This window comes from Mus caroli, chromosome 13 (assembly GCF_900094665.2).
Source record: "Mus caroli chromosome 13, CAROLI_EIJ_v1.1, whole genome shotgun sequence".
In the NCBI taxonomy this organism is placed as follows: domain Eukaryota; kingdom Metazoa; phylum Chordata; class Mammalia; order Rodentia; family Muridae; genus Mus; species Mus caroli.
The window spans coordinates 70,653,094-70,673,638 of NC_034582.1; the positions used below are offsets into that span (position 1 = coordinate 70,653,094).

The 20,545-nt window shown below is 40.9% G+C and overlaps 1 protein-coding gene and 1 non-coding gene across 3 annotated transcripts in view; one reads left to right on the forward strand and one right to left on the reverse strand.

Moving 5' to 3' along the window:
* Nucleotides 1-20,545, reverse strand: part of Rhobtb3 (Rho related BTB domain containing 3) — a 56,210-nt gene that overhangs the window by 16,116 nt on the left and 19,549 nt on the right. For both annotated transcript variants that reach the window (XM_029468408.1, XM_021180261.2), the window contains exons 5-7: nucleotides 19,518-19,629; nucleotides 16,802-17,167; nucleotides 8,688-8,800 (exon numbers count right to left, since the gene is read on the reverse strand). In XM_029468408.1, the coding sequence (XP_029324268.1) occupies nucleotides 8,688-8,800; nucleotides 16,802-17,167; nucleotides 19,518-19,629 (591 nt within the window). The remainder of the gene's footprint in view (nucleotides 1-8,687; nucleotides 8,801-16,801; nucleotides 17,168-19,517; nucleotides 19,630-20,545) is intronic.
* On the forward strand, nucleotides 11,272-11,403 carry LOC115029203. Its single transcript, XR_003834755.1, has one exon. It is a non-coding gene; the product is annotated as a small nucleolar RNA SNORA71 (small nucleolar RNA).

The window sequence follows — 20,545 nt, forward strand, 5'->3', positions numbered from 1 at the left end:
GAGAGAGAGAGAGAGAGTTGCTGGCCTCCTCCCACAGTGCCTTGGTACCTCAGCTTTGCTTCCTTGTTTGTTGCTGAGGTCTATGCAGACCCCATCTCTATCCGAGAAACCCGAGGGCAGCTCCCTTCACTTGCCTCCATCCTTGTCTCTCGTTTTTCTTTACAATGAAATTAGCCAAGTACTAACATTTTCAAGTAGAGTTGTCCAAATTATGGCTGCAACCATAAATTGTATGGCCACAATCCCTCATATGGAACCATTTAGTTTTGGCTCTTATTGAAATTATTTTACTTATTATTGATGACTTCCTTGGCTGGATTTCTGAATCTCATCCTCATGGGAACTCCCATGCTCAGTCAGCTGGGGAAATGCGGAACCTCTGCCCTCAAGAAGTCACATATCAGACTCTGGCCATCAGAGCTAGTGGTGTCTAGTTGTCTACCTGGGCTAATCTACTTTGAAGGGACGTTTCCAGTCTTCTATGAAGGAAGAAAGGGATACTGTTCTCTTGAAAAGGGAAAAGAAAACCCACTCCAGCATGAACTCCACAAACACGGTAGGAGGGAAACAAGCGACCTGGTCCTCCACTGTTAGGTCTCAGCCCTGCACCACAGCACCCATTGGGGCAATGGGCATTTAGAATGCAAGTGATTAAAGCACACAGAGAGTGACAGCCAGGGCCACTGGGAATCAGAAGCTGGCTGGGCCTGCAGAGCCTTGCTTTATCCCACTTTAAAAGAAAAACCCGAACTGCTCAAAACTGCAGCAATAATTCATGACACACTCCGAATTTAAATCCACTCTCCCAAGTGCCAACTCAGTGCTGTGTTACATTCCTATGACACACTTGGTAAACAGAAAGGGTGGATGAGAGGGTCACAGAATTACAGTCCCTTCACCACTCAGAGGTGATATTACTCTCAGTATCTCGAAGGAGCCCCTGCCAAATCAGAGAAAGAAAAAGACATGAGTTCAGAACACCAGCAAGTCCCTGCATATCATCCATGTAGGTTATGTAGGTTATGAGTCTGCACACAGTGAATCTTACACCATGTATGAAGCGTGTGTGGGATGGTGGGGTGTCTTCTCTTGGTCATACATTTACCCATCAGACTATTTTAATAAACACAAGCAGGTGTTTGGGCATTTTAAAGGGTTACTTAGTTGAGTTAGATGGAAAGAAAGGTTTTATTAACCTTTGGATTTCTATAAGGCTGGATAGCCTGTGGATATTTGCTGCACCATGTTACTGAAACAAAAGATCTTGGCCCTTAATTCTTTGTTTCTCTGTTAATTTTTGTTCTCAACTAAAAATTAAGAATCTTCATGAAAAATTAGTACAAGCCAGGTATGGTTGCATATATGCAAAACTAGCACCAGGGGACCTACAGTAGGAAAGTCACAAGTTTGAAGCTAGACTGGGCTACAAAGAGAATTGAAGTCAGTAGGGCTACAAAGAGAGTTTGAAGTCAGTCTGGACTATATAATGAGCCCTTGCCTCAAAGAGGAAGGAGCATGCAGAGTGATGTCTCAGTGAGCAGACACTTGCTGTCTGAGTTTAATCCCTAGAGGCCAAATGGTGGAACCAAATCCTCTCAACTCCACATATATGTACTCTTTGGCACGAATGAGTATGTACATGTGTGTATATATACACATATACTAAATGAAGGTAAGAACAACTTTTAAAATCAGTGAATGAAAAACTATTACATCATTAAACTATTAACTTTAAAATGTTAGTAATATAGGCTGTAGAATTAAATCATCTGCAAAAATAACTAAAGGAATGTTTTTCTTATATTTAAAGAAAAACCTATATTTTCCTAAGCATTGCACATAGCTTACCCTTTTAATCCACTATAGCCAATTTGCTTATCACACGATCTGAAATAAGAATAAATTGGCAGTGGCTCGAACTCCTTCCCATGCCAGGCCACCTTGGGCCCCAACTCAGCAGAGAGTCCCACCATCTCCAGAGGACTCTCCACCTCACAGGCGCCCTAGCACACCCAGGATCTTAGGATCACTGGTGACTGGAACACAACATCTGTTCCAACAGAACCAGGGGTGGCTGGGGCCAGCTGGAGCACAGACACAGGAACCCCACTCAACCTCGGAATCCTTCTGGTGGGTGCTGGTTTCGAACTCAGCAGACAGTCCCATGGCCCCCACAGGAGGTACCACTTCCAGGCGCTCTAACACACCCAGGATCTTAGGATGCCAGGATCCCAGGTGCTTGGTTAACACCAGGATCTCTGGGTCTCAGAGGAAGCTTGACTGCCAAGAACTCTGACACACATCTTAGCATCACAGTATCCCCGAATCACAGGATCACAAAGAATGCTGGACTCTGAGAAGTTCTGACTCAACTGTGATTAGAGGAAGGACAAGCTCCAAAGGGCAGGGAGCACTTGAGATAATCAGATGGCGGGAGGCAAGCATAAGAAGAGAAGTAACAGAAACCAAGGTTACTTGGCATCATCAGAACCAAACTCTCCCACCATAGCAAGTCCTGGATATACCATCACACCAGAAAAATCAAGATATGGATCTAAAGTCACTTCTCATGATGATGATGATGGAGAACTATAAGAAGGATATAAATAACTACCTTAAGGAAATACAGGAGAACACATCCAAACAGGTGAAAGAATTGAACAAAACCATCCAGGATCTAAAAATGGAAGTAGAAACAATAAAGAAATCACAAAGGGAGACAACTCTGGAAAGAGAAAACCTAAGAAAGAAGTCAGGAGCCAGAGATGCAAGCATAACAAACAGAATACAAGAGAAAGAAGAGAGAATCTCAGGTGCAGAAGATACCATAGAAAACATTGACACAACAATCAAAGAAAATGCAAAATCCAAAAAGCTCCTAACCCAAACATCCAGGAAATCTAGGACACAATGAAAGACCAAACCTAAGGATAGACGAGAAGGAAGATTTCCAACTTAAAGGGCCAGTAAATATCTTCAACAAAATTTTAGAAGAAAACTTCTTTAACCTAAAGAAAGAGATGCCCATGAACATGCAAGAAGCCTACAGAACTCCAAATAGTTTGGACCAGAAAAGAAATTCCTCCCATCACATAATAATCAAAACACCAAATGCACAAAACAAAGACAGAATATTAAAAGCAGTAAGGGATAAAGGTCAAGTAACATATAAAGTCAGACCTATCAGAATTACACCAGATTTCTCCCCAGAGACTATGAAAGCCAGAAGATCCTGGGCAGATGTCATACAGACCTTAAGAGAGCACAAATGTCAGTCCAGATGACTATACCCAGCAAAACTTCTATTAGCATAGATCGAAAAATCAAAGTATTCCATGACAAAACCAAATTCACACATTATCATTTCATGAATCCAGCCCATCAAAGGATAATAGATGGAAAACTCCAACAAAAGGAGGGAAACTACACCCTAAAAAAGCAAGAAAGTAATCTTTCAGCAAACCTAAAAGAAGATAGCCACATGAACAAAATTCTAACTCTAACAACAAAAATAAGAGGAAGCAACAATGACTTTTCCTTAATATATCTTAATATCAATGGATTCAACTCCCCAATAAAAAGGCATAGACTAACAGACTGGTAATGTAAACAGAACCCAAAATATAGGAAACCCACCTCAGTGACAAATACAGATACTGCCTCAGAGAAAAAAGCTGGAAAACAATTTCCAACCACAAGGTCCCAAGTAACAAGCTTCAGTAGCCATTGCAATAGTGAATAAAATATACTTTCAACCTAAAGTTATCAAAATAGATACAAGGGACACTTCATACTCAAAGATAAAATTTTCCAAGATGAACTCTGGATTCTGAACATCTATGCTCCAAATGCAAGGGCATCCACATCCATTAAAGATACTTTAGTAAAGATCAAAACACACATTGTACCTCACACAATAATAGTGGGAGAATTCAACACACCACTCTCATTAATGGATAGATACTGGAAACAGAAACTAAACAAAGACACAGTGAAACTAACAGAAGTTATGAAACGAATGGATTTAACAGATATCTACAGAACATTTTATCCTAAAACAAAAGGATATACCTTCTTCTCAGCACATCATGGTACCTGCTCCAAAATTGACCATATAACTGGTCAAAAAACAGGCCTCAATAGATACAAAAATAATCCCATGCATTCTATCAGAACAACACAGACTAAGGCTGATCTTCAAATAACAACATATATAATAGAAAGCTCACATACACGTGGAAGCTGAACAACACTCTACTCATGATAACTTGGTCAAGGAAGAAATAAGGAAAGAAATTAAAGACTTTTTAGAGTTCAATGATAATGAAGCCACAGCATACCCAAACTTATGCTACACAATGAAGGCAGTCTGAAGAGGAAAACTCATAGCTCTGAGTGCCTCCTCCAAAAAAGAATCTGGAGAGAGGATACACTAGTAGCTAGACAGCACACCTAAGGACTCTAGAAAAAAATTCACACAAGAGGAGTCAACAGGAAATAATCAAATTCAGGGCTGAAATCAACCAAATAGAAACAAAAAGAACTATACAAAGAATCAACCAAACCAGGAGGTGGTTCTTTGAGAAATTCAACAAGATATATAAACCCATGGCCAGACTAACTACAGGGCACAGGGACAGTATCCTAATTAACAAAATCACAAATGAAAAAGGAGACATAACAACTGAATCTGAAGAAATCCAAAAAATCATCAGACCCTACTACAAAAGGCTATACTCAACAAAACTGGGAAACCTGGATGAAATGGACAATTTTCTGGACTGATACCAGGTACCAAAGTTAAATCAGGATCAGATTAATGATCTAAACAGTCTCGTGCCCCCTAAAGAAATAGAAACAGTCATTAATAGTCTCACAACCAAAAAAAGCCCAGGACCAGATGAGTTCAGTACAGAGTTCTATCAGACCTTCAAAGAGGACCTAATTCCAATGCTCCTCAAACGATTCCACAAAATAGAAACAGAAGGTACTCTACCCAATTCATTCTATGGAGCCACAGTTACTCTGATACCTAAACCACACAAAGACCCAACAAAGAAAGAGAACTTCAGACCAATTCGCTTTATGCGTATCAATGCAAGAATACTCAATAAAATTCTCTCAAACCGAATCCAAGAACACATCAAAATGATCATCCATCATGATCAAGTAGGCTTTATCCCAGGGATGGAGGGATTATTCAATATATGGAAATCCATCAGCATAATTCACTATATAAACAAACTCAAAGACAAAAACCACAAGGTCATATCAGTAGATGCTGAGAAAGCATTTGACAAAATCTAACACCTGTTCATGATAAAAGTCTTAGAAAGATCAAGCATTCAAGGCCCATACCTAAACATNATAAAAGCAATATACAGCAACCAGTAGCTAACATCAAACTAAATGGAGAGAAACTCGAAGCAATCCCACCAAAATCAGGGACCAGACAAGGCTGCCCACTCTTTCCCTACCTATTCAACATTGTACTTGAAGTCCTAGCCAGAGCAATTAGACAACAAACGATCAATGGAATAAAAATTGTAAAGGAAAAAGTCAAAATATCACTATTTGCAGATGATATGATAGTATATATAAGTGATCCCAAAAAATTCCACCAGAGAACTCCTAAACCTGATAAACAACTTCAGTGTAGTAGCTGGATATAAAATTAACTCAAACAAATCAGTGGCCTTTTCTCTACACAAAGGAAAAACAGGCTGAGAAAGAAATTAGGGAAGTAATACCCTTCACAATACTCACAAATAATATAAAATACCTGGGTGTGTCTATAACTAAGCAAGTTAAAGATCTGTATGATAAGAACTTCAAGTATCTGAAGAAAGAAATTGAAGATCTCAGAAGATGGAAAGATCTCCCATGCGCATGGATTGGCTGGATCAATATAGTCAAAATGGCTATCTTGCCGAAAGCAATCTACACATTCAATGCAATCCCCATCAATATTCCAACTCAATTCTTCACTGAGTTAGAAAGGCCAATTTGCAAATTCATCTGGAATAACAAAAAACCTAGGATAATGAAAACTGTTCTCAATGATTAAAGAATCTCTGGTGGAATCACCATGCCTGACCTCAAGCTGTACTACAGAGCAATTGTGATAAAAACTGCATGGTACTGGTACAGTGACAGACAGGTAGNTCAATGGAATAGAANTNNAGACCCAGAAATGAANCCANACACCTATGGTCACTTGATCTTTGACAANGGAGCTAAAACCATCCAGTGGAAANAAGACAGCATTTTCAACAAATGGTGCTGGCTCAACTCGTGGTTATCATGTAGAAGAATGCGAATTGATCCATTCTTATCTCCTTGTACAAAGCTCAAGTCTAAGTGGATCAAGGAACTCCACAAAAACCAGAGACACAGAAACTTATGGAGAAGAAAGTGGCGAAGAGCCTAGAAGATATGGACACAGGGGAAAAATTCCTGAACAGAACACCAATGCTTGTGCTGTAAGTTCAAGAATCTACAAATGGGACCTCATAAAATTGCAAAGCTTCTGTAAGGCAAAGGACACTGTCAATAAGACAAAACAGCAACCAACAGATTGGGAAAAGATCTTTTCTGATTCCAAATCTGATAGGGGGCTAATATCCAATATATATAAAGAACTCAAGGTGGAGTCCAGAAAACCAAATAACCCTGTAAAAACAAAGCTAAACAAAAAGAGCTAAACAAAAAGAATTCTCAACTGAGGAATAACGAATGGCTGAGAAGGACCTAAAATAATGTTCAACATCCTTAATCATCAGGGAAATGCAAATCAAAACAACCCTGAGATTCCACCTCACACTAGTCAGAATGGCTAAGATCAAAAACTCAAGTGACAGCAGATGCTGGTGAGGATGTGGAGAAAGAGGAACACTCCTCCATTGCTGGTGGGATTGCAAGCTGGTACAACCACTCTGGAAATCAGTTTGGTGGTTCTGCAGAAAATTGGACACAGTTCTACTGGAAGATCCAGCAATACTACTCCTCAGCATATACCCAGAAGATGTTCCAACTTGAAATAAGGCCACATGCTCCACTATGCTCATAGCAGTCTTATTTATAATAGTCAGAAGCTGGAAAGAACCCAGATGTCCCTCAACAGAGGAATGGATACAGAAAATATTGTACATTTAAACAAGGGAGTACTGCTCAGCTATTAAAAACAATGAATTTATGAAATTCTTAGACAAATGGTTCGATCTGGAAGATATCATCCTAAGTGAGGTAACCCAGTCACAAAAGAAGTCATTTGATATGCACTCACCGATAAGTGGATATTAGCCCAGAAGCTCAGAATACCCAAGATACAATTTGCAAAACACATGAAACTCAAGAAGAAGGAAGACCAAAGTGTGGATACTTTGATCCTTCTTAGAAAGGGGAACAAAATAGCCATGGAAGGAGTTACAGAGACAAAGTTCAGAGCAGAGACTGAAGGTTGATCATTCAGAAACTGCCCCACCTGGGGATTCTTGTTGCAGATGCCAACAAGAGCTTGCTAAAAGGACCCTGATATAGCTGTCTCCTAAGAGGCCCTGCCAGTGCCTGACTAGTACAGAAGTGGATGCTCACAGTCATCCATTAGATGGAGCACAAGGTCCCCAATGAAGGAGCTAGAGAACGTACCCATGGAGCTGAAGGGATTTGCTGCCCCCTAGGAGGAACAACAATATGAACTAACCAGTAACCCCAGAGCTCCCTGGGACTAAACCACCAATCAAAGAAAACACAGGGAGGGACTTGTGGCTCTAGCTGCATATGTAGCAGAGGATGGCCTAGTAGGTCATCAATGGGAAGAGAGGCCCTTGGTCCTGTGAAGTTTCTATGCCCCAGGATAGAAGAATGCCTGGGCCAGGAAGCTTGAGTGAATGGGTTGGGGAGCAGGGCAAGCGGGGAGAGGATAGGGTATTTTCGGAGGGGAAACTAGGAAAGGGGAAAACACTTGAAATGTAAATAAAGAAAATATCTAATAAAAAAAGAAAATATCAAAAAACAAACCAACAAAAAGAATAACCTGGCTAAATTGTGCAAGACAGTTGTTTTAAGTTTAACAATTATATGTTTCAAACCTTCACAGACTCTCTACAATCTGCAGTTTTATGGCCATACAGTATCAGTACTTTTATAACCTTGAACTCAGTTTCTAATTTTTAATATGTATTCAAGAGACTCCTCAACTGTCTATTTGGTTAGCTACATTGCTTGCAACTCTTTGAAAAGTTCACACAGGAGCAAGGCCACTTCACAATGCTATCCAGATTTAAAGAATGTGGTGTGAAAAAGCATCTCTCCTAGAGGTCCAGCTGCAGGGCCAGGAGCTAGGCAGCCTTTCATCTCAACACAGGGGAGGCAGGGGTGAGGCATGCCTTTAATCCCAGCACTCAGGAGGCAGAGGCAGGCTGGAGTCTGTGTTCCCATGGCTCCAATGGGGTGTTCTGAAGACAGAATTCACAAATGAGCATTTCAAAGACATGACTCACACATTTTAATCCCCACAAAAATTACAGTCTTAGTAAGAAATACATATGTTTCTGTTTTAAATGCTTTAAACATTTAAACGGAAACATATACATAGGGAAAACATTTATATTTATGAATTATGGTAGTGACTCAATGTTATAATCAACAAGGTATACCAGCTATAATTCAGAGTCAAATTAATTTACCTTTCCTGGTGTTTTTAAAATACATTTAACTTTCTCGATGATATCAGAAACATCCCCTGAATCTTTCAACTTCCTCCTGACATCTTCTTCCAGCTCTTCCCACTGAAAAGCACCTGTAAGGAATTAAATACATCAGATTTCCCTGTGTGAGTAAAAGGTATGAAAAGCTGGGTCTCTTTTTAGATTATCAATGCTTCTTTCTTCAGTTTTTTTCCCCCCTGTAGCAAACATGTCTCTTGAAATGTGTTTAACAAGTCTATTTGCCTTCTCCTAAACCAGTGGTTCTCAACTTGTGGGTGGTAACCCCTGTGGGGGACTAACCTTTCTCAGAGGGGTCACCTAAGACCAGCAGAAAACAGTTATTTACATGGCAATTCATAACCACAGCACATTACAATTATGAGGTAGCAACAAAAGTAACCTGATGGTTGGGGTCACCACAACATGAAGAACTATATCAAAGGGTCACAGCATTGGGAAAGTTGAAAACCACTGTCATCCACCATCTTCCTCCCTGACAGCTGCCATTTCTGAAGCAGGTATTCAGCTAGGGACTTCGCAGCCCCAGCCAGGATGAGTTTCTGTGAAAAGTAATCTGGCAAGTTGCCTACTTACTCCCAGGACAAAGGTGGGTACGGCTGTCCACAGGTGATGTTGGACAGTATCACTACCAGTGAACAGCAAAGCTTACTGACCATTGGTCTAGACAGCCACACAGCAGAAACATTATTCAGAAGGCCTTGTGCACTGTCAGGCTCAGAATGGGACATCTGCCTTGAAACTCTACCAAGCAAACCTGAGAAAGGCAATGGGATGGTTCTCTGGGACACTCCATCTGAGATCCAGGCACTGCAGCAGCATCAGCTGCCTGGTCTTTTCCTGGACTTGGTCTCCATCTTGGTCAATTTCAAAGCTACTCTTCTTGGGCTCCTTCACTCTTGCCACATACTCTGTGAACCCTTTTCTTTTCTGTTTCGATTTTATGGTCAGCAAAAGGTGGTCTTTACCCAAAATGCTCCTCTCACATGGCCTACAGCAATCTTTTTCTCAGCCTTCCTGCTCCCTCCAGCCCTTTCAACTTGGGATCTATCCTATTATTCAAGCTAAGTTTTCAGAAAGTATGATTTATGCTTATGGCGTCCCAAGGTGTCTTAGTTACTGTTCTACTGCTGTCAAGGAAACTCCTATAAAAGAAAGCATCTAATTAGGACTGGCTTACAGTTTCAGAGGTTTAATCTATTACCGTCATGGTGGGAACATGCAGTACACATGACGCTGGAGAAGTAGCTGAGAGCTACATCCTGATCTGCAGTCAGGTAGTCAAAGAAAGAGAGCCTGGGTCTGGACCTTTGGAACCTCAAATCCCATCCCCAGTGACACACATCTTCCAGCAAGACCATATACCTCTTAATCCTTCTAATTCTTTCAAACAGTTCTACCCTGTGGTAACTAAGCATTCAAATCTATGAGCCTGTGGGGGCCAATCTTATTGAAACCACCACACAAGGGCTTACCCTCATCTGCCCGCCCCATGACTTACAGGAGGTCCAAACTTTTAAAAATAAAAATAAAGCGTCGTGCCCCAGGCAGATGCAGTAATGGGGCCCTCATTACAGCTCTATCTTTGCCATTAACTACTGGTGTGACTTCAAAGAAGTCATTCCACTCCTGGGGGCAGGTAATCAAGACCCTTTGCTATCTGCTCCTAATCTACATTTTCTGGTGTATCACTAACTGTATCCATCACTCTGGAGATGCCTTAATGACCGAGACTGAGACTGAGCAGAGTATAAAATAATTCACATTTTAAGGCAATGAGACCAGGTTGCTGCAGACAGCTTCTACCAGTGGGTACTAAAGCCAACCAAAGGGCCTGATCCCAGGGCTCTTGACACTGGCTTTTTACTTTTTTTTTTTTTTTTTTAAGATTGGTTTACTTTTATGTGTAAGAATGTTCGACTTCATGTATGTAAGTATGCCACATGTGTTCAGTGGCTAAGAAAACCAAAAAGGGTGTTAGATCCTGTGGAACTGGAGTGAAGACCAGTTCTTAGCTATCACATGGGTACTGGGAACAGAACCTGGGTCCTATGCAAATGTCCTTCACTGCTGAGCCCTCTCTCCAGTCCAGGCGCTTGTTTTTTGTTACAACTTTTGGCACTGCTGGATGGCTTCCACCTTCTCACCTCACCTTCAGCAGCTTTTGCCATTTTCCATCACGTAAACACTCACAGCAGGGCCAAATCTGAGCTAAAAACACGGTAGCCCACACCTTGGAATTGGGAAGAACAAACACAGTCGCCTTGCCCACACACACAGGTGCAGCCTCAACTCCAGCTCACCACTGCCTGTTCTACTTGTGAGAACTCTTCTATTCTGACCTCCCTGCTAGATCGCCTTCCTTTAAACACTCCAGAAGGATGAGGAGTCTCTAAGAACTGTCTGCTCACTCTTTCCCTTTTTTATATCAGTGTTTTTTAACTGGGCACATATAATCTTTTCACAATCTGACACGTTCTTTGGGTCATCTTTTCAGGAAACCTTCCATGCACATAGACAAAGGTCTGTATAGAAATGTCAGGACCCCTGAATTCAAGAGTGATTTTGTAATACCTATGCCCTGCTCATTGTTACTATTGGGAGAGGATGCCAAAAGCCTTTCTCCATGTTTTGAAGGTCCATTCCTGTTCTTGCTAAACCCTGGTGCGTTTGAACACATCTTCACTTTCGAAGCCTCTTGGTCTCCTGGTTGCTGACAACAGGCTCATCTAGTGCCCTATGCCAGTGCTGAGCAGTATCCTCTGAGGATCATAGACCTCAGAGGTGTTGGTGGATACCCAAGAGCCAGAGACTAGACAGCAAGACCACCACACAAAACAAAGCTGGAGACACTGCCTCCTCTGAGCATCATGGAGCAGTTTTACTCTGCCGAGGAGATGGCTCCAGCATGGGAAACTCCTGCATACCAATTTTGACCCCAACGCCTCAGAAAACCCCATGCTAGCCCCATCTCCATCTGTAGCACCCTGAAATGACTACAGTTAGAAGATATTTTCCATTGAACTTGTAGCTAACTTTTCTGCCATTTCCCTAACCACTGTGCAATAAACCTCAAAAATTAAGAAGAAGAAGAAGAAGAAGAAGAAGAAGAAGAAGAAGAAGAAGAAGAAGAAGAAGAAGAAGAAAACAGATAGATATATCAAACACCTTAAAAACCAATGGAGCTCAGATTGCTTCTCCATCCTAGCTGTGCATTATACTGACCTGTAGAGAGATAGTTTGTAAAATACATCAGAGGAAACCTCATCATAATTCTGAAGCTAGGGTTCCAGACACTAATATGTTTTAAAGCCTCCCAGGGCCCCTGATATAGTCCTAGCGCTGCTGTGCGCTGCTGGTGACAGACCATGTTCTCACTTTAAAAATCTCAGACATTATCAATACCCAGTTAGTGGCATACAGTCTACAGGAGAAGTACTTTTAATTTGCCTACATTCACCCTAACTGAAGGAGAACACAGATACAATCTCTGTATTGACCTTTAACATTGTTAAGTAAATTTACAGCCAGCTAATATAAGTAAAGAACATCTACATAATACCAAAGAACACCTACATAATACCTCCTTTGAATGGAGCCAACACCAAATAATCTAAATAACAAGGCAAGCTCAAGGGGCCACTTAGGTATTTAAAAACAACTCACTAAGAGCCAATAACCAAGAATGAAAGCAGAAAAATTCCTAACAGCACTAACAAGTGGGCTGTTTTCATACATGGAAATGCTAATCGCGTCATCATTGAGACTGTAACTGCTAATAAACCAATAATCCTGAGGTGAGGGCTTCTTTCTGTAGTGCAAATGTTTAACAGGAGATTCACCCTCTGCATCATCATCAACAGGTCCAGTGTCACGTGGCAGGATCTGTAAAAGCTGCTCATTTCGCACGGTTCACCGAGGTTTTCTAAGGATACTGTCTTAAGTTCTTCAGCAAGTCCCTTAGTCTGTTGAAGAGCATGGTGCATTCAGGTATCCTATGCTGTTTTCTGCTGTACAGAAAAGAGCATGCTGCAGAATAATTCCAAAAATGAGAGCGAACACCATGCAAACCGAACCCACAGCTTGGTCCACATGCTCACTTTACTCTGCATTTCAGTGATGTGGAATTCTGGGTCATCTATGACAGGTCCACCTCACAGCTACATTCTTGAGTCACAAATATTTCAATTTCTAACTATCTAAAGATTATATGACTCAGGAATTCACAAACCTTAAACTACTAAGTACTATAAGAATGGTACAAGTGTCTGCTGTCTCAGAGTAACTTCCTGAACCTCCAGGCATAACTTATTAAACGCTAGCACATCATATAGCGCTCTTATGCAGTGGAAAGTTAGCATATATAAACCAGACACATATGGACTGTATCTAGAGATTCAAAAAGTGTAAGGGGAAAACAAACTAAAGTCTTATAGGTGAGTATAAAATCCTAGCCAGACTATGAAGTTGGTTTCTAAATAGCAAGCCTAAACATTCACATAATCCCGTTCCTAGATGTAAAAAGAACTTTTTATTTAAAAAGTACCTTTTGTGGTCTAGTTGATTTTTTTTTAACACGAGATCTGTTTATTGTCGGATTTTAGCTCCTGTTTGCTCGGGACAAATATTCCTGAGCAAGTTGTACCATGGGGTTCTGTCTCTGCCTGAGCAGCTGTGGTGACACAACATGCCACAGCTCCTGTCCTCTGTGGTTCCCTGACATACCGAGTGACCTATGGACTGTGAAGAAAGCACTGCACAACAGTGCCTTGAAACCTGTGTTCTGTTCAGAGGTTGGAAAACGTCCCAAGGAAACAGTTTAAGTCCCTATTGAAGATTATATGAAATTGTAGACTTAAGGTTTTTGTTTCATTTGGTTAAAAAAAAAATTAAAGGACTAATCTATCTAAAGTATTAATGAGAATCTATCAGAGGAAACAAACACCGGTGATAATCAGATATTTTGTTTTGATAATGGGATCTCTGTGGTTTTTCTTTTTTATTTCTTGTAATAAACATATATTTTAAAAAGTCATGTAATGACAGCTTTAGTGTCTTTAAAAATGGAACTTAAGCTTACCTCTACTCCATTCAGATGTATCGTTTGTACATAATTAAAGAATGATTAGTAAGAAGCTCAGAGCCAGTTATTCCTGCATCTCAACCTGCATCAGGCTCCTTATCCCAGGTTAAGGTCAATCCTACCCCATCTCCTATGGGGCCAGGACCTGGGAGATCTGAAGTGTAGAATAAATACAGAAGCTCTGACCTGGCGGAGGAGGGCTCGCTTTCCCCACAGACTCCAGAGCCTCTGTTCTGCCCAGGCACCCCATTCCTGTGCTCCCCAGGTTTCTACTCATCTGCTACAATCCTTGACAAGAAACCAAGAACTGAGCTCCAGCTAGCTCTGACTCAGATGTCAGACCTTGCAATTTTGTGCCTCAGTTTTCCTTTGTGACCTAAATTGACAACAGGCTTCCAGGCCCAGCTTCTCAACTGAAATCCAAGCCCTAATTCACTGGCTGTGTCAGAGACCTGGTGTCCCGAGGGTATCAACCATCACTTGGAGTCTGTAGGAAATACAGCTCACACTGCACCCACCCTACCACACCGTCAGAAGCTACATACCTCCGTATCCCCAGGTGACCTAGTACTCTTGAGATTTAAAAGCACCAGTCGGATGCTGAAAGGTCACAGTGTTAGCCTCCTGCAATCTGCATGCCAGACTGATTTCTTACTGAGTTCTTATCTTACCCACTCAACTTTAAGCTTCCCTTCCCCCACCACACATGTGCAGCCTGTCAAAAGCCCAGCCTGATCACACTGAGGAAGGACAGTAGCGCAGCTTCTGGAATGGCAAACACTGTTCCCACAGCCAAGACAGCAAATCTCCCTCTCTCCTCCTGGGAAAGTACCTATGGGCTCTAGAAAAGAGCAGTTATAAGGATTACATGTTTGCCACAGCATCTGTGTATGTGAATAAAACCTCTTTCTAAATTGTGGCTGAGGGAATTCAGAAAGTTGTCTCAAGTAACTGTCAGGGGCATGGATGAGGGTACAGGGAGAACCTTTTCTTTCCCTTTCCCTTTGTCCAGTGGACTGCATTTCCCTATTGCTGTATTGACTTTAAAATGCCAAAAAAAAAAAAAAAAAAAAAAGCATCCTTCTCCGGGAGAGGCCAGTAGGTCCAGTCTCTGGCTATGTGGACCTGCTTTACAGCTACCATACTAAAGAAAGCACAAATGGTTTAGAGTACTCCTGTGCCTTCCAGGATTAATGATATTATGGAAAACCTGCTGAATAATTCATAGAATTTCAACAGTAAAATCATTGAAAAGTCAAACACAGCCTTCACAGTTCTCTAGACAAGTCACTGCAAATATTTTTCTTAACATGCAAACATTTTTGTTTTTTAAGGATTAGTATCAAAGTCTGAACTGTGAGATTCTAAGTTTAAATATTAAAACCTGTAGAACTAAAAAGTCAATAACTAGATATTTGATGACTCTAGTTACCTGCACCTGATCTACATGGCCACTGAAGTCTACGTAAGTCTGCCAAGCTGAAGGCAGTGTGTCCTATGAGTATTTGTGAATTTTACAAACCACTATTTACTAAGCCACCACAACATTATTCTCACATTTCCAACAGAAAAAAAAAATCAACTACAAGTTCCTTTTAAAAGCCTGATTAAATTTTACCTTATTACATGATATATCCATAACTCAAGTGGAAAAAAAGAACATCTTAGTTTTTAGAGGTGAGTAATTTCCCACTGCATACATATATCATATATATCATACATATATCATATATGTAACATACATACAATGAGGTGCACAGGCGGCTTGTTCTTGCACTCTCCTGCAGAAGTCCTCCTTCTCCCTAGGCTCTCTCTCACAGCAAGCGCAGTGAGGCTTGCTTCCATGTATTTTCCCCCAGAAGCTCTGTTTTTCCCCATCCCTGCCTCCCCCTCCCACCTTCCATCTCCCTGGCAGCTCTGAGAGGACTCAAGGAGCCATGGGTGCCAGCCTGAGTAAGACAAATGACAAAAACTCCTCAGCTTCAGTGGCGCCTGGGCCAGCACTCTCCCAGATAACCAGGTGCAGCTGGTGCCTATCCTTGAAGAAAGGAGATTAGGGTCCCACGCTTAAATCATAGAAAAGAGATAATCAGAGGTCACAGACAGTTATGGCTGGCCATAAAACTTGTTCCTGATAGCCCCACAAGAGACAATCTTAATCCCCCTCAGCCTTGAGGTTCCGCCCTACCAAATGGTATCACGTCTGAGTTATGACTTATCTCACCCACCTTCCCTCCCCTTCACCCTAAGCATTCAAGGAATTTCTAACTATGCTGTATATAAGTGCTGAAACACCTGAGCTTGGGATCGCACTCCGGACCTACGCTTTAGGGAGGTTTGCAATCCAAGTCAAGGCTCATTATAAAGGACGCTTATGCAAATTGCAGCAGACTTCGAAGTTCTTGAGCTCTCCTGGGTTTCCCTCAGAATCGGGCATAACAATAACATCATACACATATCATATACTCACTGATGACATTTGGGTCACATTCACCATTTTGGCTATGGTATAAAATACCGCTTTGAGCATGGTTATACAACTCCTAACACCTTGCTTTTAGTTATTTCAGGTATATACTTAGAAATGAATTGTTATATTATGTGGTTTTTAATTTTCTAATAACTGTCATATTGTTTCCAAAGCATTAAAAAAATGACACAAATGACATGACTGATGAGCCCTGAAGGCATTGTGGGTCTAATATTGAAGACAAATTCGTCTAATTCTACTCCGTCGTATACTTAAAGATGGCTGAAGGAGCACATCATACCCCATGTGACTTTGCCATTTCATTTTCTTTATGGCAAATAAATTTATCAGGAAGAGAGATAACGTAGATATTTCTAGGTATGAAGCAAATGCTATATTTTATGTGTAAGCATCACCTCCAATGTCAGGGGATGAAACAAATGTAAAATTAACCATGATTCTCATGGACCATGAGCATCCTTCATCTAGACAGGTTAATAGAGTAGAAGGTACCAAGCGTACCTGAATAAATGAAGCGCAGAATGTCTGATAAACAGGAACAGAAGAGGGCGTCCTTAACAATGACAGGCAACGGTGGGTTGCTGGGGGCTTCCTGGCTAGCACCTGGAAGCACAGCATCTCTGTTTATGGCAAAGAGATCCTGGGTGGTTCGGATGATACTGGAATCCTGAATGTCGGCAGGGCTTTTCACATTGAAAAGCAGCATGAAAACATGGCTTACAGAGCAGAGAACGATCTTGTGGGCTTCCACGACGCCCGTCACTTCCGGGTGGTAAAAAGCCACATCCACACACTGGCAGCAGAGCAGCAAGTTATTCAAGTCGGAGTGATAGTGCGATGCCTCAGCTTTCAAGACAGGCATCTTTTCTGTTTCAGAGGGAAAATTGAAATAATAACACATTTTTCACTCCTACAGCCCTAATAATTAAGAATAAGTATTCCTTTTAAATGAGGTGAAATTCTACCAAGAACCAATACTTGCCTTCTTCTTCTTCTTTATTTTTTTTCCCTACAAACTACTGATTTTGTACAGCTTAACCTATGCATATATGAACTACTTCATCAGGGATAACTGAAGCACATTTTACAGAACACACAAGGATATGATTTTATATTTTGTAGTGAAAATGAAAAACCTAATGATATGCACAATAAGATAACATTTCTCATTATGTGTATCTCAAAACAAAACACTTCCTCCTGTGCAATGCTTTAGTACTGGGGCAGGAGTCTTCTACCTGATTTTAAGAAGTCCACCTAAGTTTGGAAGAGCCTCACTCACACAGGCTGTCAGTCCTGTGATAGGGTGATGTCAAGGGCCACGGTTCAATGACAGTGAAGTAACATCTTCACATTTCCACATCTCTGGAAAATGTGATGCCTCTAACTACTCTATTGTCTGAAATCACGTTAACAACTTAGCTTTGATCCTAGCCTTTCTTTTTTCTCCTTCTAGTAAAATAATCTATTTCACCAAACAACAAATAGCTCCTGCTGCTCAGCACACCTCAGCCAGGGTGTTGACTGCAATCCACGGGCTCCTAGGGAGAATATAACCTCAGATTTATCAAAACTAGTTCAATCCTGCTGAAGGGAAAAGAGTGTTCCATCAGCTCAGGATATCCACAGGCCATGTTCTCCCAACAGAACCTAACTGTAAGATGTCTGGGCTCTCACTTGTCGGCAAACCTGAGCAGAGGGACATGGGAGAAGGGAAGTGCCAAAGGATGACGCACCATAATCTAAGTGAGTGTGTTTAATTCCAGCAGCAACAGAAATCCTTTATTCTAAACAAAGCTTGGAGGCTGGGTCTGTGACACGGGTAAGCAGCTTTGTGGGCCAGGCTCCCTGCACTGTACCCCAACACCACCTTCCCTTCTCTGACAAGGACCCTCACAGGACTGGAAATGCTGACAGTCTGAAAGCCAGTACTAATCCTTACAACAAGCCAGCCTCACAGACACCTAGGAGTACTTAAGCTGGTCTGGGTTGTATTTAGAGCTTGGCCCACAGCTCTCCAAACCAAAAGACACATGAAAAAGCCTTGGGCATACACAGGCCGTATCTGCTACCCAGATACTGCTGGTGGCCTTGTGCACTAAGTTACCCAGTCCACCAAATGAACAACCACTGGGGACGTTTCCATCAGTGTCAAATGGTGTGGGATGTTTGAGTCTTCTGAGGAATGTGCAGGCTCTCTCCTTTGGATCACTCGGAACAACTAGCTGTCTACCCTAGCTGGTCTTTTCCAACCCTGAGAGAATATAAGGTGCAAGCTTCTACCATCTAACAGACCTCTACTTATCTGAACTTTTCAAAACTAAAAATGATTCTTCAATTTTGATTTGTATTTCCTTGGTTTATATTTATATTCTTTCAACAAATAGTTTTCCAGTTACCTACTTTACATTTTTTTCTTCTTGACAAATAGGGATACCTTACATTTATAGAAAACACACACTGACTACTCACTACATACAGACATATATGAATATAAACATATATATATATATATATACATTATTACAATCAACTATAGTCATCATTCAATGATAAAAAGTACCTACTTTTAGAAACAATATAAAACATAAAACGATCCAAAATGTTCTAATAATGATGAGTGTAGTTTTACTTTTATATTTACATTCAATTGCACAAATTTTTATATTTACATTCAGTGCACACATCCACCCTTGACGGCATCCTGCTAACATTGTCATCGAGCCCTTATCTCTAGACATGAAGATAAGCACAGACAGAGACAGATATACACACCAGCCAAATTCTTTAAAAGTAAATAAGCTGCAGGTGTTAGGCCACGGTGGCTCTGAAAATATTTAACATTATATCTGAGCATTGACTTACTAATCATAAGAGGTAAGAAATTAACAATAATGCTACAATTTCATCTATTTTTCAGCTCATATTAAAATTTCACCAAGTGTCCTAAGGTTGCCTTTCAGATGTCTTATTGAACAGCATCCAACTAGGATTTATGTATGGCCTTTAGAAGTCTTCAATCTCAATAGCTTTCTACCGCATGCTAAAAATCTATAGGCTCAAACATTGAATCAGTATTTCTCACAAGTGTGGTTTAACTACTTCAGCTGAAAGGGTCACAGCCCTTGTCCCAGATGGGCCCTGAGCATGCTCAGATTTAAAAGCAATTTCTCTAAGATCTGTGACTAGTAAGAAATGTGTTTTAATACCACCACACCTGGCTGTTCAAGCTGAGGAGGTCGAATCCCATGGAAGGAGCTGGTCATTTTCCTTTTCTTCATTTTTTCACTTGTCTTCTGATTTAAGGCTTGAATCATAAAATACTCCAACTAAACATGAATCAAATCAGAATTAGAAGTCCAACATGGTTATTTGTGTTCCAAACCACTCCTTCAAATGGTCCAATGTCAGCACCAATAATAGCAAATGTGTAAATAATTTTTACATATTCTTACATTTTATATAAAATGTGTTATAATTATATAATAGTAACTTCATTATTAAAAATAAATATATTTAGGAGGATGGATTTGCTTTGTTCCAACACAGATACACTTGCTTAAGAAAAAAAAATATTTTCTTGAATAATCAAAAGAGCAACAGACACACTGTAGTACCATGGCTATAGCAGTTCCCTCAGTGGGAACCAGTGTAGCAAATACTGTGACATTCTAGGCAGTAGTAGACACGGTCAGATCTGTCCACAGGTGCTCCCATCAGTTAGGCAACTGCATTTGTTTCTCTTCAACACATTGTCCTTTACAAATTAAAACTCTCCTCAACATATACTAGCCTGGCTCTTGGCCTGTGATATACCTCACAAGATCTAGGTTTTATAGGTGCACAAATAAATGTCATCTCCACAGCAAGATATTAAAATATTAATCAATAAAGCAAACTTTGAGACATAAAAGGTATTCTATATGCCTGTTCTCCCAAATGTTTCATACAGGCATGTTCAGCCAGACTTAGCTTTAAATTCTCAAACTCCTCAGAGATACACGCAGTGTAGAATGGTCACCCCTAACTCCTGGACCCTAAGACCACCTCTCCTCTTATCACCCCCATGTCCAAGGAATTCTCTGTGCACACAAGGATATTCCAAGTTCTAGATGTTCCTGTCCCTAATCCCTTTAAACAGTTACTCCTTGGCCACCTCTCAGGTATAAGGGTTCCAACAATGCAGTCCACTGACGGGATGGCAGGCCCATGAGAGGGCCTGTACAGGCCAGGGAACAGACTTTT